The sequence below is a fragment of the Nicotiana sylvestris genome, chromosome 4 (assembly GCF_000393655.2).
Source record: "Nicotiana sylvestris chromosome 4, ASM39365v2, whole genome shotgun sequence".
Lineage (NCBI taxonomy): Eukaryota > Viridiplantae > Streptophyta > Magnoliopsida > Solanales > Solanaceae > Nicotiana > Nicotiana sylvestris.
The window spans coordinates 151743602-151761060 of record NC_091060.1 but is presented as its reverse complement, the minus strand read 5'-3'; the positions used below and the strand labels follow the sequence as shown (position 1 = coordinate 151761060).

General features: G+C 41.4%; 1 protein-coding gene across 1 annotated transcript; it reads right to left on the bottom strand.

Moving 5' to 3' along the window:
- Window positions 1-1451: 1451 nt before the first annotated feature.
- On the bottom strand, window positions 1452-3720 carry LOC104240908 (U-box domain-containing protein 4-like). The gene is made up of 2 exons (XM_009795811.2): window positions 2603-3720; window positions 1452-1834 (listed from the first exon to the last, which is right to left on the bottom strand). Exons 1-2 carry the CDS (start codon window positions 3581-3583, stop codon window positions 1745-1747), a joined length of 1071 nt encoding a protein of 356 aa, XP_009794113.1. The 5' UTR covers window positions 3584-3720; the 3' UTR covers window positions 1452-1744.
- Window positions 3721-17459: the final 13739 nt, after the last annotated feature.

Below are 17459 nucleotides of genomic sequence, written 5' to 3'. Positions count from 1 at the left end.
CGGACAGTCATCAATAGCTGAGGTCGGACAATCATTACTAAGACCGAGGTCGGACATCGATGAAATAGCTAGTTTGCTTTGGAATCCTCAAAGAGAATATTCTACTGAATATTCCTCTAATTGTTCTTTTTTAGGATTTTCTATGGATACCCTTTATAAATAGGAAGGGAAGACTTCCAAAAAAAGGGGGGCTCTCTCCCTCTCCCTCTCCCTCTCCCTCTCTCTAGAAAATATGTAAACACATCTCTCTGGAGGATCTGTGATCCCATACCTTCTTCGGATCCAAAAAGGGTCCTAAGGTTCTTGTATTTGTCTATCATTCGTCTTTATCAAATGAAAGAAGATCCGTCTCACTCAAGATTGGGTGAATCTTTTCCTTTATTTATATTTTATTGCCACTTAATGTTACTTAATGCAACTTTCTTTATGCGATTAAATCTGGCCATAATCACGGCTAATACTCATACTCGGCTATGTTTTTCTATTCATATTATTCATCTCGGATCTAGAGTGAATTATCTTTAACTAGGATTTACCCTTTCTATGTTCTTTGATTGATTTGTTCAAAAAAGTTTCGATATCTTTTTAAGACAAACATAAAATTTAACTGTCACAACCCATGTGAGATGATCAGACTTACAGAACTGCAATTCTTGAGAAATCCATATGCGCCGTTTCAATAGTCACATAATAGCTTCTAAGTGAAATAACAGAAGACACAACATAGATTAGTATCTACTTTGAAATCTTGGTTTGAAGTGCAAATCAAACACTTTATTTTCTTTTCTCTTAAGCCCTAGGTCGTCAGTGAAAATTAAATTTGCCTTCGGTTCGGCTAATATACTTTAATAGTTCCAACTACAACTACAACAACAACGAGGTCTGGGCAGGTGATGTACGCAGCCTTATCTCTATCTTGGACGGGTAGAGAGGCTGTTTCCGATAAATTCTCCGCTAAAGAAAATATGAAAGAAGCACTGATATCAAGTAATAACAATACAAGATATTTAGAAAACTGAGACTAAAATAGCAAGATATAAGATGAAAGAAGCACGGATAGCAAGCTCCAATAGTTCCAACTAAATGATTTTTAATTTTATTTTTTTAAAAATCATTTAGTCGGAACTATTGGATTTTTAATTATTAAATGTAATTCAATGACAGAAAAAAATGGCCGAAATTGGTTGCGCGTCATTGCAAACTCAACAAGAATAATTGGTGCAGAAAAAATGTACTTATAATTAAAAGTGGCTTTAAAACAACTTGTCAATTGACGTAATTCGTGGGGGCTCAAGGAGAGGTAATCAATTAATTGTGAAAGAAGAAAACCAAAAAGATTCTTCCAGACGCTTTATTATTATTGCCATTATATAAAGGATTCGTGTGATAAAGGTTTACTTTAGCTTTTTACGTAGCAGGCCAGTACAGTATTTGTTTCATCTACAATAAAAGAATACTTCAAATCATAATCGCTTATCTAAAAGGGAAAGGAACAACAATCTGCATACAAGTAATTGGTAAAGTGTAAACCAACCAAATAAGGAAAAGACAAACCGTGGTCAAATCAAAACCCACAAATTTACAAAGCTTTTGCTAAAATACACAAGGCATTTACAATTTTCGACTTTTCCTTTTTTTTTTTTTGGGTAAATTTCTTTTCTATTTCGTCCATAATTTGTGCTTTGTTGGACTGGTATGATACAAAAACAAAGAAACAAACAAAAGAGGAACATGTAGGGACAGTTCAGACTGACACACCAGAGGCTCTTGCTACTGCTGTTGCAGCGGCGTTACCGGATCTTGGTTGCCGTAGAAGATCAATCAGTGTCTCCGCCTGTCCGCAATTATACACATTAAAATACGACAAAAACGCAAGACATACAAGTACTTTACAATAAAATATACTTTACCCCTACTTAAGCAAATAAATCAAATTATTTATACACTCACCTATCCCACTTACTTCATCTCTAAATCATTGTATATTTTACTCTTTTATGTTTTGTCTTCTCTTTTTCCTTCCTTAATCATTAGGTAACAGGTAGAAGTTACACTTTTGTGTAAAAAGGAAAGAGTCAGCTTCATATTAAATATGTTACAGATAAAAATAGAAGTATATATGAATCCGTCCTTGCTTATTAAACGTGTGAACAATGAGGACCAAGTCTTAACACTGCCTTAAATAAGACTATAATTTGAACTTTCGATACTCTTAATCAAAACTAAGAATATTTAGAAAGAGCATCTAATAAATGTATGAATTTTAGCCAAAATTTTGTTCCCCAAAGAGCTATAGCTATGGGCAAACACATTGTTAAAGCAGCTTTCTCTGTACAACTAAGCTTTGTGCTAAGCTAACTTAATCAAATAGTTTAACCATTAATGAACTAATTACATCATTAATATGTCATGACAATATTAATGGATGGATAAGAACATTCAAATGCAATCGATTAACATTTAACTACACTTGTATCTTTTAATTTTAAGCTAGTTAAGCTAGGTGTGGATTCTCGATATTCGTTTCTGATATGGTCGAATTAAAAAAAACAAACAGAAAATAGACTATTTTATCTGCTTTTTTTCTAAAATATTTTTTTACCTTTCGTTTAGCGCGACTGGTACCGGACTGCGACAAAGCGACCAAAGGAGGAATGGCTCCTTCGCGAGCCACCATAGTACGATACGCCACGCTGTCCTCACACAGCTGTAACAGTATCGCAACAGCAATTTCCTTCTGCCGTTGTGTTCCAACCTCCACGATCTCCACCAGTACCGGAATTCCACCTTCCTCCACCAGCGCCGCCCTTGCCTCCGTCACTGATATTAATTCGCTCGCTACGAACGCCGATTTATCCACCATGTTTGAACTGAAATCCGCCATTAGTTCCACCAAAGGCTTCATCACGCCAGCTTGTACTGCTCTCACTTTGTTCTCCTTCACGGAACACAGAGAGTACAGAGCCGTTGACGCGTCCTTTTTGCCGCGGAAGTTTCCAGTTTCTAGAAGGTTCACTAGCGGAGGTATTGCACCTGATCTTCCGATTGCAATTTTGTTCTCTTCAACTTGCGACAACCGGAGAAGAGCGCAAGCCGCGTTCTCTCTAGCTGTAGAGTTCCCAATTTTAAGCGCTCGAACCAGCGGTTTAATTGCTCCAGATGCAGCGATGAGTTCCTTATTCTCGTCGCAAAGTGACAGGTTGAGAATTGCCGTAACGCCGTTTTCCTGAAGCTGAGGATCGGAGGACGCGATAAGCGAAATCAACGGTTTGATTGCTCCGGCTCGAGCTATTTTGATCCGATTTTCCGGTTTGTTCTTCGCGAGGAGTCTAATCTCCGTTGCTGCTTGCTTTTGCTCGTCGATTGAACTTGACTCGAGACCGGAGACAAGTTGCTCGATTAATTCATCGGAGTTTTCGGAAGCGCAGGACAAAAATAGCCGCCGGCTTTGTGAAGAAGCCGTTGGAAACTCGCCGGATCTATCACTGTTGCAATCGCTGAAAGCTGAGGAACTTGCGTTAATACTGAGATTTGTGAAGGTTCTTCCCAAATAGGTGAAATTCGATTGAACTTCAGTCTCCATTATCGGAGATTATTCTTACAGTTTGTCTACTATCGTCGCCGTTAAATTGTCTCCGGCGAGTGTTATATTGGAAAATGAGAGGCTTAAAACGGCTGCGTTTTGGTGGCTGTAAGCGTTAAAGAGAGAAGGCTAATTTTGGTCAAATGCGGACGAAGAATAATATAAGAGGGAGTGGATTAGGGCCTAGGAGGAAGTGCGATCACGTGGTTGACCGTACCGAATCACAGTCCCTTAGCACGTGTGAACTTCTCTTTATACGCGTGCCTAGGAGGTACCCCATTTGTTACAAGTAGAACGTATTTTTGTTTTTTCTCTTCTCTTCTTGTCCTTTTTTCGCCTAATAAAAACAGTAATGCCTATCTGATTAAAATGGTATATACTAATTACTATATGTCTGATCAAATATCTTGACCATATTAAAGTTGCATTTATTTGAAAATTAAATAATGTCCTATTCCTAGGATTAAAATGTGGTACTAATAAATATTTATCTCATACCATTTAGAATTTAGAAGTAAATAACTCGTTTTTGCAGAAGATATTTTTAATTTCTCTGCGTTACGTTTCCAAGTTTAGGAATTAGGACTTAGTTCGAGCACCAAATATCCATTTTGAAAGAGTGTGCTAAGTGATATGTTGGTATAAAGAAAGAAATAAAAATTGGTTAGCTGCTATTATCTGGTTTCTGGAGATTCAGTTTCATTTATGCAGTTTCATTTATGCGTAATGCCTCTCATTGAATTGAATTAGTTTAAGGAAATAATTAAAGAAGAGCTTGTTTCTTGTTTTTTTATTACGCGGTACTATTTTCCTGAGCTTTTCAACTAAATAATGTTTTAGTCCTATTCATGCAGACGTGTCATTAAATTATGAAGATAAAATTTCTTTGGAGAAAAAGTTGTACCTAACTTATGATTACGAAGTAGTTAAAAGATCTGCCATCAACCAACACCTAGTCTCCTTGTCTATCCCCCTTTCTTGGCAAAACATGTTTTTGGTAAGTTTTTTTTTTTGTTAATTGGATTATATATATGCTTGACCAAAAAAAATATATCTTTGCTTAAACTAAGTAAATAAATAGACAAGGGGTTAATCCTAATTAAAAATAATAACTTTAGATCCAAAAGCAGTTTATGCAGATAACATGGGACCACGTCAGATTAGATTTATTGCAATACACATTAAATGTTACGGTTATTGATGGGGCGAGAATAATGATAAGCAATAAATAATAATAAATGACACTAAATGTAAATAGAGAGAATGGTTCACCCAATATTTAATGAGGTGGATGATTCCTCTTTCTTACAATGATGTAAAACAAACAACTACAGAATATTGAAGACTTTCTCGGATCTGATGTGAAAAGTATAGAATAAACAACGAATTGAATCTATTTAGAAATATTGTGTTTATATTTATCTAGAAAGTCAACTTTTCAAGAGAGTTCTTATCAAAATCAATAATACATGCCCCTTACCTTCTCTCTCTTCCTATTTATATGGGTCATGCTCCTAATCTGACCTAAAAGTACAAGTACAGAGAATATTAAATGGAATATTCTCCCAAATATCTTATTACAAAACTAGTTGTTACTGTTGCTTTGAACACTTGTCCTCGGCCATAATCGACAGCTCGACAATAAGTTCCATTAATCTTCATCCGACCTCGGCCTAATCACCTCTAATAATCTCTCCTCGTGCCAGATTTCCTTAGTTGGATTTTGACCCATACAGTTAGTCCCTCCGCTTATCGAGGTTGTTTTATGGATGACCTCGATGGGCGGACTTCGTTAGTTGCAGCTTTAGAAATTTAGACGGGCAGGTCGAATAATAACGTTCACGAAGAGGTGATCCACAACCGACCGTTACACCGATTTAGAATGACATCATGTGTTATTATAGCGCATTTTTTCGATATATTACGCCGTTTCCCGCGCCCCTGCCGTTTTGAAATTAGTTCAGTGACGCTTTGTATCCTCGATTAGGGTGCATGTGTTCTTATAAATAGGGACGGGAACCTCCCATTTGATTTGCTGCATTTTCAAGTATTCGAATCTCTAGGCTTTTCTTTCTTCTTCTCTGTGCTCTTGCATCCCTGTTTTTCCCTGCTTTCAACAACTTTCGCCATTATCACTTCCTCTGTGCTTGCAATTCCTTCGCATATACGTAACAAATATGGCTAGTGCATCTTCCAACCCTGAGGGGACCTCTGACCCGGTTCCATTATCAGTGGACATGCCCCCTCACGATGAAGGGTAAGCCATTGAAGCAGGGGATGAAAGCTTCCCTACTGTAGATGAAATAATCCCTCGCTTGGAGAAGGCCAGGTCGGACTTCTCGAAGCGGCCTGAAGATGATCCTGAGCCCGTTGAATCTAAGATGGACGCGACAACCCTTGTTGAATTTAGGGCTAAGTTCCGAATCCCGACCCATATTGACCTTGTCCCAGCCAGTCATGATGTAGTACAGGTTCATCGCCCTAGATACTGCGCATTCTATGCGTATCCGTTCCTTGTGGGCTATTTTCTTTCCCTTACCTCATTGGCGGAGGATTTCTGCTGTTATTATGGCGTCTGCCCGGCCCACCTATCCCCTTACATTTATAAACTCATTCTCATGTTGACGAAGTACGCGAAACTGGCCAACCCTGGGATCTCTATCCGCCATCTACTGCACCTCTATGTGCTCAGTTTCCATAGGTGGACGATGTTACATCTTTGTCATCGTGGAGGTAAGAGTTTGGTAGTGAAGATGGACGATAAGGCCAATCGTCGATTCTAGTTCAACTTTTTCTAAGTCAAGACTAAGGACGTAGTGGGGAATACTAATGATTTTCCTGAGGCGTGGAACTTTGCTCGTAAGTACCGACCGTTTATTTCGCTTATTTCGGTAGTAGTGTAATCGCTCTATTTTTATATATGTATATATTTTTTTATTCAGCCGAGAAAGAGCCTCCTTCGTTGGATGCGAACATCCATGACTGGGTTAGCCAGGTTTTCCCTCATACTGTGGGCTTCGTGAATGGCTGCATTTTTCAAGAAGTTCGGGCCCAAGGCTTCGACGACTGGTGAGTTTTTAGCCGCTTTGACCTTTGGGTCGCCATATTTTTTTCTTTTTGAATTGTGGATAGTTGACCTAACCTTTTGTTTTTCGGTGTTAGGTTGGAGAGCTTCGAGAAGGGCGAGAGCTCCTATTCCGGCATTCCACCAATCGAGTACTGCTACGGGCTCCGTTCTCATTGTGGCTGCGGATAAGCCTTCCCAGCCGACCACTTCTTCTCAACCCCAAGTGTTGAATAGTTCCAGCCAACCATTGGCGGCTCAGCCAGTAGAGACCCCGACTTCTCCTATGGTACACTTGATAGACGAGTCGTCGCCAAGTGATGGAGATTTGGTTCCCTACAAAAGGAGAATAGTGGATGTGGGCGATGGGACCACCCGAGCAGTGGGCTCTTCGAGGGATGAACATGAACTAACAACTGTCGTATTGGAGAGTGATGCTATCCCTCCTGAGATGCCATTGTCTGTAGAGGTTGCGGAAAGGTCACCTTTACCCGAGGGTAGAGATGAAATTGGAGGGCCATCTGAGGCTGTTGATGCCGTGTTAGTGAGCAAGCCCTCATCCTCGAGGCTGGTCGGCATACCTTTATCGGCTGAGGAGAGGGCAAAAGATGTTGTCAAAGATAGTTATGAAATCGGTTTCGATATCGACCCCGAGGAGGTGCGGAAGTATAATGAAGGATTTACTCTGGTGGAGATGAGGCTGGATGGGTCTTCTCGTACCATTGAGATCCCTATATACCATGACCTTTTGATAAACACGGAGGACGTAGTCCCCTTCTTGGGTCCCCTTTGTTCTAATATAGAAGGTACGGCTTTGGCAACGTTTAATGACGCCACCTATCGACGGGCATAGTTGGCCTTGCTTTGAGGGTAAGTTTTCCTATATCCTTAGTTTCTATGCCTTGCATCTTTTTCTTTGCCTGCCTTTTTTTAGATTCTCTACTGTTCTTTTCAGACCATCATCTTGGAGGTTAAGAGTGCTCACCGAGAGAAGAGCCGCCGAGCTACCTTTAAAAGGATGGAGAGGAAGTACCATGAGTACCGCAACAAGCACCTCGAGATTTGTTGGCGTTTGGTATGAGTGGGAATTTCCAAGCTATCAGGGATGAGCTGAAGATAAAAGACGATGAGCTTATGAAGGTCACCAGCAAATGCAGCGAGCTTGAGGGGGCGTATAGGGAGAAGGAAGAAGAGCTTGAAGTGAGCAAGGGAGTTGAAGTTGAGTGTGCAGATCTCCAGACCCAAGTGGTATGTCTGCGAGCCGAGCTTAAGCACTATATGATAAGGGTTGATGAGGTTGTTGAAAAGATGGAAGAATTGGAGAAGGCGAGTCGCCTCGGTTAGTAGTTTCGGCGAAGATATCGGCACTGGAAGATATCGGCACTGGAAGATTCGATCCACGTCCTCCAATTTGAATGGGCGAATGATTTGGAGATGGCCACGTTCAAGGAGGCACGACTTGATGAGAGGATTGGGGCACTGGAGAAGGAGGTCTCGAACCTTGGCGATGAGGTTGCTACTGTCACGCCTCCTTTTCCCCTAAGAGATAGGAGAATTTTTCCAATTAAGGTGATATTAATCGAAATGAGATTATTTATTTATTTCAGAGTGCTATTTGGGGTAATTTATAGTGTCTCAAGTCACCAGTTTACTTTAAATATCAAATCGAGGAAATTTGACTCTATTTTAAAGTCTGCGAACACAGAGGACCGAGTAAGAAATTCTGTTAATTCGGGAGAAGGTGCTAGGCATTCTCGGGTTCCGTGGTTTTAGCACGGCCGCTCAACTATTAATAATTGGCCTAATTATCTAATTTAATACATATTTGAACCTATTGTGCATTTTTAGCTTTCTAACCGCTTTTAATAGAATTTGAATTACTTTTAGGATTTATGGAATTTGTTTGAACAAGTCGCGATGTCGCGCTGATAACTTGGGATTTTGATACATTTTATATTTCTTCTTGCTTAAGTTTTTATTAGAAATGTGTACAAAATAGTCCCAAAGGCTCACAAGTTGTGCTTGATTGCAGGTTTGATCAACCAAGTGACAAGAAGTCAAATATCAGCTCAAAAGGAGTTAAACTTGCACAAGTATCAAGACAAGATAAAGCTCAGGAAAAACAAGGCCAGTGCGGCCACACACCATTCTATGCGATCCGCAGAGTGAGGTTCAAAGAGCATGACATTCAGGCATAAAGGCAATGCGGTCGTACTAGGTTTTGTGCGGTCCGCACTAAGATCAAAGCGGCCGCACTTGATTTAGTGCGGTCCACAGTAAGGAGAATCAGAGAGTTGCCAAATTCCGAGTTCAAGCCAATGCGGTCCACGCTCCATTTTATGCGAACCGCACTAGAAGCCTCTGCGGCCATAGTCCATTCTCTGCGGTCCGCAGTGCCCGAGTTCAGAGAGTTAGATTTTCAAGCTCTGAGCCCTAGTGCGGCCACACACCATTTTGTACGGTCCGCACTAGCCTCACAGGGGTATTTTTTCTAGATTTTTCACCTTAGTATAAATAACTTCATTTCCGATTTTTAGGGTATCAGATAGTTTTAGAACATAGATGCGCTCGTGGGTTCGAATATTTTAGCCATTTTGGGAAATTTTATCTACATTTCATCATTGAATCTTATTGTTTATCTTAGTAATTAATTAATATGAGTTGTTCTTCATCTATTTCTTGTTTTTCTTCTTTAATTATGAGTAGCTAGACCCATAAGCTAGGGTTGTGGCTTAACCCTAGTGTGAGTAATTGATGTGTCTTGAATTTTAAGGCTAGATTGACTATGTGTGTTTGATATTTGGGCCAATTTTATGGTTAATTGCTGAATTAGTGGTTGCAAACACTAGTTTGTGTTTAGTTGACTTGAGCTCTTCTTGAGAAAGAGAGCCTAAGTCTCCGAAATTGGTCCAACGAGGAATTGGAGCGTACTCAAGAGATTGATAAGCCCAATTAAAGGGTTAAACCTCCAGAGAGTAATACCCGACTTGAACCTTGATTGCTTGTGCAAATTTGCATACCCAATTGGTCTTGAGAAAGTCAATTTGTGCAAAATCACTCGAACCACCGAGAGGTGTAGAGTGGGTAATATCGTGCAACGGTTATATCATACTCCCCAATTATGTCACTCGTGTCTTAGATTGAATTACCTGTCAATTGACCACCTAGGCGAAAGTCACTACCCTAGTGCCTTTTAAACCATTTGAACAACCCTCTTTAGTTTTACTCTTAGATTAATCTAGTTTCATTTACTAGTGTAGTTTGATAAAAGTAGAAGTAAATCAAAAACCCCTAAATGATTAGAAGTTCAATTTGGAACACATACACAATCCTAAACTAGATAGATACTCGATTCCAAATTCTAGCTCTCTGTGGAAATCGATCTCGACCCTAAATCGGGTAAAAGCTGCTCTGACCCTCTCTTGCTACTCTATAGTAGTGTGGAGTAGGCTTCGATCAACTTTTTGGCGTCGTTGCCGAGGAGCTAATGGTTTTGGCTATCTATTTAGCTAGTTTTGTGTATTGTTCTTCTTTCCTTCTTTGTTACTAATTCGTTTGTGTCACAACTCAGGTACCAAATGGAAGCGAACAACGCAAATGACCCTCTTGGAAATGTGATTGCGGGGGAGGAGGTAGATGATGTCAGAGATGATGAGGTGCCTTTTGTACCTAAAGTACAACATAGAGGCCGCCAGGCCAATGTGAATGATAATAACAATATTCCAGACCCTCCTCCACCACTTCCAAAAGTGGCTCCTAGAGTGCTTCCGAACCAAGACTATGCAAGTGCTATTGTCCCACCCCAAATCCGGCAGGCAATTTTCAAATAATCAATGTGATGTTGACATTACTAGAGCAACGCGGGTACTTCATGGGCGCTGCAAATCAAAATGCTTACAAACATCTCAAGGGGTTCATGGATACATGTTGGGGGAGCAAGCAGACTAATGTGTCCGAGGATGCTCTTAGGTTTAGACTCTTCCCATTCTCACTTAGAGGGAAGACATTGGATTGGCTTAAGCGACTTCCCAACCATTCCATCACTACTTGGGATGAGTTGGCGGATAATTTCATTGCAAAATTCTTCTCACCGGGGCATATGGTGGCACTGAGAGATGAGATATTAGCTTTCAAGCAAGAGCCCACGGAACTTTTGCATGAGATTTGAGAGCGTTATAGAACAATGGTAAAGGAATGCCCCAACAATGATATGACTGAGACGATGCTCCAACAAACCTTCTACCAGGGCATTAATGCAATAAACCAATACATAGTGAACCAACTTGCGGGGGGCAACTTTATGAAGTTGTCATATGATGAGGCATATGATATACTGGACGAGATAGATGACACTTCTTTTGCATGGCAAAGTAGAGCCAATGTGCCTCAAGGTGACTCCACGGTCACTAATTTGCACAAGGAATTACATGATCAGGGGCAAGCTATAGCTGAGCTGACAACTACTATGAACCAATTGGAAAAAGAACAGTTGCAACAAGTCCAAAATCCTCGCCAAGTGAATTCCATGGAGGGTGTCAATATGCTTGTCAAAAGAAGGCAAAGAAGGAAACAAAACCAAGGGAATTCTGAGCAATTTGATGATGACTGTGATGGATTTCAAAATGATGGTTATGATGAACAAAGTAAAGAGGTTCAATACGTGAATAATTATCAAGGCCAATAGGGCAACTCTTCCAACCAACAACAATGGAGACCTTAAGGTAATTGGGGCAATCAACAACAAAACAATGGTAATTGGGGGAACAACAACCAAAACAACAACTGGGGCAACAATCAGAGCAACCAAGGGAATTGGAATGGTAATAACAACAATTGGGGTGACAATAACAATCAAGGTGGATGGAACAACGGAAACCAAGGAACCAGGGGCAAGGCTTTCAAAGGCCCCTAATGTACCAACAACCGAACAATCCACCCCCATTTCCATCCCAAGGTCCTAGTTCTTATAGCAATGATATGGGTAGAATTGAAATGATGTTCGAACTGATGATGAAGAAGAATGCAGACTCGGATGCGCTGTTGGCTTCCCACAATACCTCTATCAGAAACTTGGAGGTACAGTTAAGCCAAATCTCACAATCTTTAAATACTCGCCCTAAGGGTGCTCTACCAAGTGATACAGTAGTGAACCCGAAGGGTGGGAACAACTATGTTATAGCGGTTACAACAAGAAGTGGGAGAGGCGGTGATGTGAATGCCTCCAAACAAAAGCAAATCTTGGATGATGATGTTGAGTTGCAAAAAGATGAAGTCCCTTTGGTAGTTGAAGATGTAGTTGATAAAAATGCGAACAAAGAAGTGAGGATTGATATTCAAGATGTCGAGGTGGAAACTCAAAATGATATGAACCCGTCTAGGGAACACATAATAGATATGCTGGAGCCGGTTGTGCCAAAAGCCAGGCTCTTTTGCCATGGCCACCTCCACCTTATCTTCAAAGGCTCGCGAAGCAGAAAAGTGAGAATAAGTTTAAAAAGTTCATTGACATGATAAAGAGCTTGTCTATTAACATGCCTTTGGTAGAGGCTTTTGAACAAATGTCGGGCTATGCAAAATTCATGAAAGACTTGGTTACAAAGAAGCGTTCTATGGATTGTGAAACCATAAAGACGACTCACCAAATTAGTGTCATAGTGCATTCAATGGCCCCGAAGCTTGAAGATCCCGGTGCTTTCACCAGTCCTTGCACCATTGGGAGTGCGGACTTTGCCAAGGCCCTATGTGATTTGGGGGCTAGTATCAATTTGATGCCCTACTCAGTTTTCAAAACCTTGAGTATCAGGCAGCCGAGGCCGACTTCTATGAGATTACAAATGGCATATAAAACAATGAAGATACCATTGGGTATTATTGATGATGTGCTTTTCCGGGTGGACAAATTTATCTTTCTAGCTGACTTTGTGATCTTGGACTGCGAGGTGGACTATGAAGTTCCTATCATATTGGGAAGACCTTTCCTAGCTACGGGGAAGGCATTGGTTGATGTGGAAGCAGGGGAACTCACCTTCCAGGTGGGTGATGAAAAGGTGGTCTTTCATCTGTGCAAATCAATGAAGCAGCCCAACAATACCGAGGTGTGCTCTTTTGTTGTCCTCGTCACAACAGTGATAATTGATGACACCAGTACAATGATCAATGTGGAGGACCCATTGGAGGCCGTACTATTGAATCTTGATGTCAATGAGGATGCAAGCCGGCTGAAGTGTGTGAATGCTTTACATTGAATGGGCTCTTATTCTTATGAGCCTAGGAAATTATCTTTGGACCTCGAGAATAGAAAGACTCCACCAACAAAACCTTCAATTGAGGAGCCTCCGGTGTTGGAGTTGAAACCACTGCCTCCACACCTCAGGTATGAGTTCTTAGGCTCAAATTCTACTTTGCCAGTTATTCTTTCTTCTTGTCTTACTAACCTACAGGTTGATGCCACATTGGCGGTGCTTCAAAAGCGAAAAAAGGCAATTGGATAGACTTTAGCTGATATTCGAGGGATAAGCCCCGCATTCTGTATTTATTCTGGAAGATGATGCAAAGCCTTCCTTAGAGCATCAAAGGAGGTTGAACGAGGCAATGCAAGAAGTTGTGAAAAGAAGGTGATCAAGTGGTTGAATGTCGGGGTTGTGTATCCCATCTTTGATAGCTCTTGGACTTCACCGGTGCAATATGTACTAAAGAAGGGCAGCATGATCGTGGTTGCAAATTTACAAAATGAGTTGATTCCTACCAGAACCGTCACCGGTTGGAGGGTATGCATGGATTACCGCAAGTTGAACAAAGTGACCCGTAAGGATCATTTTCCTTTGCCTTTTCTTGATCAGATGATAGATCGACTTACTGAGCATGCCTTCTACTGTTTCTTGGATGGGTATTCTGGGTACAACCAAATCTTAATTGCTCCAGAAGATCAGGAGAAGACCACATTCACTTGTCCATATGGTACCTTTGCCTTTTCTAGGATGCCTTTTGGGTTGTGTAATGCACCGGCTACATTTCAGCGGTGTATGATGGCCATTTTCACTGATATGGTGGAAGATATTTTGGAGGTGTTCATGGATGACTTTAGTGTTGTGGGAGACTCATTTGATGAATACTTGAAGAATCTTGATAGAGTTTTGGCCTGTTGTGAAGAAACCAATCTTGTCCTCAATTGGGAGAAATGCCATTTTATGGTGGAAGAAGGATTATTCTTGGGCATAAAATTTCGAAACATGGCATTGAGGTGGATAAAGCAAATATCGAAGTGATTTCAAGGCTCCCTCCCCTACATCTATCAAGGGAGTTTGAAGTTTTCTTGGGCATGCGGGGTTCTACTGGAGATTTATCAAAGACTTTTCAAAGGTAGTGAATCCCTTGTGCAAGTTGTTGGAAAAAGATGCTAAGTTCGTGTTTGATGAAAAATGTATTCAAGCCTTTGAACTTCTCAAGCATAAGTTGACCACCACTCCTATCGTTACCGCGCCTAATTGGAGCTTACCCTTTGAGCTCATGTGTGATGCGAGCGATGTTGCGGTTGGGGCGGTTTTGGGTTAAAGAGTGAACAAAATGTTTCATCCGGTGTACTATGCGAGCAAGACAATGAATGATGCTCAAATGAACTACACGGTGACCGAGAAAGAACTTTTGGCTATTGTGTTTGCAATGGAAAAATTTCGGCCGTATCTTATGGGTACTAAGGTTATTATTCATACCGACCATGCCGCACTCCGGTACTTGATGACGAAGAAGGATTCCAAAGCTAGACTGATGCAATGGGTCTTGTTACTTCAAGAGTTTGATTTTGAGATTGTGGACCGGAAGGGTAGTGAGAACCAAGTGGCAGACCACTTATCCTGTTTGGAGGAGGAGGGGAGGCCTCGTGATGGCCTTGAGATCAATGATTCATTTCCCGACGAACAACTCCTTTCGGTGTCGATGAATGATATGCCATGGTTTGCCGATGTTGCTAATTTCCTTGTGACTGGTATAATCCCGTGTGAGCTCTCTTCTAACCAAAGGAAGAAGCTCAAGCGGGATAGTTTGGATTTCTATTGGGATGAGTCGTACTTGTTCAAGATTTGCACGGATGGGGTGATCCGAAGGTGTGTCTCGAAGGAAGAGCAATTGAGTATCTTGGAGGCTTGTCATTCCTCTCCCTATGGTTGCCATCATGGCGGGGCGAGAACGGCTTCTAAAGTTCTTAGTTGTGGGTTTTATTGGCCAACTTTGTTCAAAGATACAGGTGATTTTGTGAAGAGATGCGACGAATGCCAAAGAGCGGGTGGAATTTTAAAGAAAGATGAGATGCCTCTTAATACCATCCTTGAGGTTGATATTTTTGATATGTGGGGCATTGATTTCATGGGCCCATTTGTTACCTCTTGTGGGAACACTTACATTCTTGTAGCAGTGGACTATGTTTCAAAGTGGGTTGAAGCCGTGGCTTTGCCCAACAATGAGGCCTGGAGTGTTGTTGCATTTCACAAGAAAAGCATTTTTACAAGATTTGGTACTTCGCATGCAATCATAAGTGATGGGGGGTCTCATTTTTGCAATAGAGCTTTCGACACTTTGCTTTCAAAGTATGGTGTCAATCACAAAGTTTCTACTCCCTATCATCCTTAAGCAAGTGGTCAAGTTGAAGTCTCCAATAGATAAATCAAAAGCATATTGTCAAAAACGGTCAATGAAAATAAGACCGATTGGTCAAAGAAGTTGCATGACGCTCTATGGGCTTATAGGACTACTTACAAGACTCCGATTGGTATGTCTCCATATCGGTTGGTGTTTGGGAAATCTTGCCATATACCGGTTGAGTTAGAGCACAAGGCCATGTGGGCTTTGAGGAAGCTAAATCTTGAGTGGGATGTTGTAGCCAATCTTCGTGTGGAACAACTTAATGATCTTGATGAATTCTGATTCCATGCCTACTCCAGTTCATCCTTGTACAAGGACAAGATGAAGTACCTTCATGATAAATATGCTCGTGTAAAGGAGTTTAAAGTAGGTGATTTGGTTCTCTTTTTCAATTCTCGGTTACGTCTGTTCCCGGGAAAGATTAAATCAAAATGGAGTGGACCATTTGAAGTGGTGTTGGTAACCCCTTTTGGTTCTCTTGATTTGAAAAACAAAAATGGAGAGGTCTTTAGAGTTAATGGACACCGGGTCAAGCATTATCTTGGAAAAATTGATGACAGCCACGTGGTGGCACTTCTTTATTTCAAATGCTGTGATGGTAACCTGCGTTGTGCCGCGACATTGAATCAGGTGTTTCTTGGGAGGCAACCCATATGTTTTTCTTCTTGTTTTATTTGATTTTCATTGTAGTGTAGGATTGATTTTTGGGCTAACTGGTTGTGAGATGTTATAGGATTGCCACTGCGGCCACACTACATTTTGTGCGGTCCGCAGTGGACCACTTGGCCGCATGACATTTTGTGCGGACCGCAGTGTGTTGCCTCCTCAAACTTGGAAGTTGCTGGTACAGCATGCGGGGGGATGATAACCCCAAGAGCAAGAAATTCAAGGGGCTACTGCTCCAACTGGCCAGTCTAAAGAGCCAGTTGCGGTAGTGGCTCCTGCTCAGCCTACCTCCACCTCCACTGATATCCCTCCTGGCCCATCCACCTCAGTAGACCCGGAATACCATCTTCCCGTGCCTATCTGGTGACTGCCTACCGACTGAGCTAGGCTCTCCTCAGTATCAACAACTGGATGCAAACTGCATCATCCAAGTTGTCTACCCTCACTACCACAATAGAGGCTCAGTCGGCATCTCCACCTCCACAAGTCTCCCAGTTCATAGAGGATGCTCTTAAGGAGATTTTGGCCAACCAGCAGAAAATCCTCAACACTCAGAAGGTGCTCACAGAGGTAGTTGATTCACACAGCAAGGCTCTCAAGGAGCTTGCTAGGGAGCACAAGAAGTTGAGAAAGACGCGGGCTTCCAAGGAGTCTGTAAAGGCACTGAGGGTTGATGTTGACAGAATGAAGGCAGATCATCTGCCTTTGGACTTATTGCTACAGGACCCAGTACCATCAACTCATCCCCAGCCTGAGCAGTCCCAGAGGCCTCCCAAGAGGAAGAGGATGATTCTCAGAGTGGACGATGCAGTCATCCAGTTGGTAGACCCACCGGAGGCCTCCTCCAGTCAGCCACAGGATGCACCTCATGAGCCTGTCCAGGCCCAGATCCCAGCAGTACAGCAGCAGGCCACAAGGAATCAGTCGGAGATTCCCCAGTACAGTGAGGACCCAGGGACCACTCAGGAGCTCATGCAGACAAACATGCCATAGGGAGTCCCTATATCCTTTTTCCCTTTCTCTTTTTGGTGCTTTATTTAGTTTAGTTGGCATTGGGGACAATGCCAGCTTTCATTTGAGGGGGTAGACCCTACTTTTATGGATTCATTCGGATGATTGTATATATATTCGATACTTTTTATGCTTTCTTTATCTTTTTATCTTTGGGTTGTATATAATTTTAACATTTCATTACATTTATCGCATTTTTATTTTACTTTGGGTCTGTATATAAAGTTATGCTACATTGTACATATTCATCCCATCTATTGTATATTCAACAAATCCCCTCTTGTATATATTTATTTTACTTTCCGCAACTTTTTGTTCTTAGCTTCTTATTTATGATTTGTAGCTTCTTGTTTTGAAAGTTTGCAATAAGCCTTTGGTTTTCTTAATGCCACGGTTCTTTCCAAAGGTGAAGTTTTGTGAAAATCGGGTGGTTCTTCCCAATGATGGATGGCTTGACAACCTTCTTAAGGGTTTGAGTCCGTTTTTCTTTTTTGTTTTTAG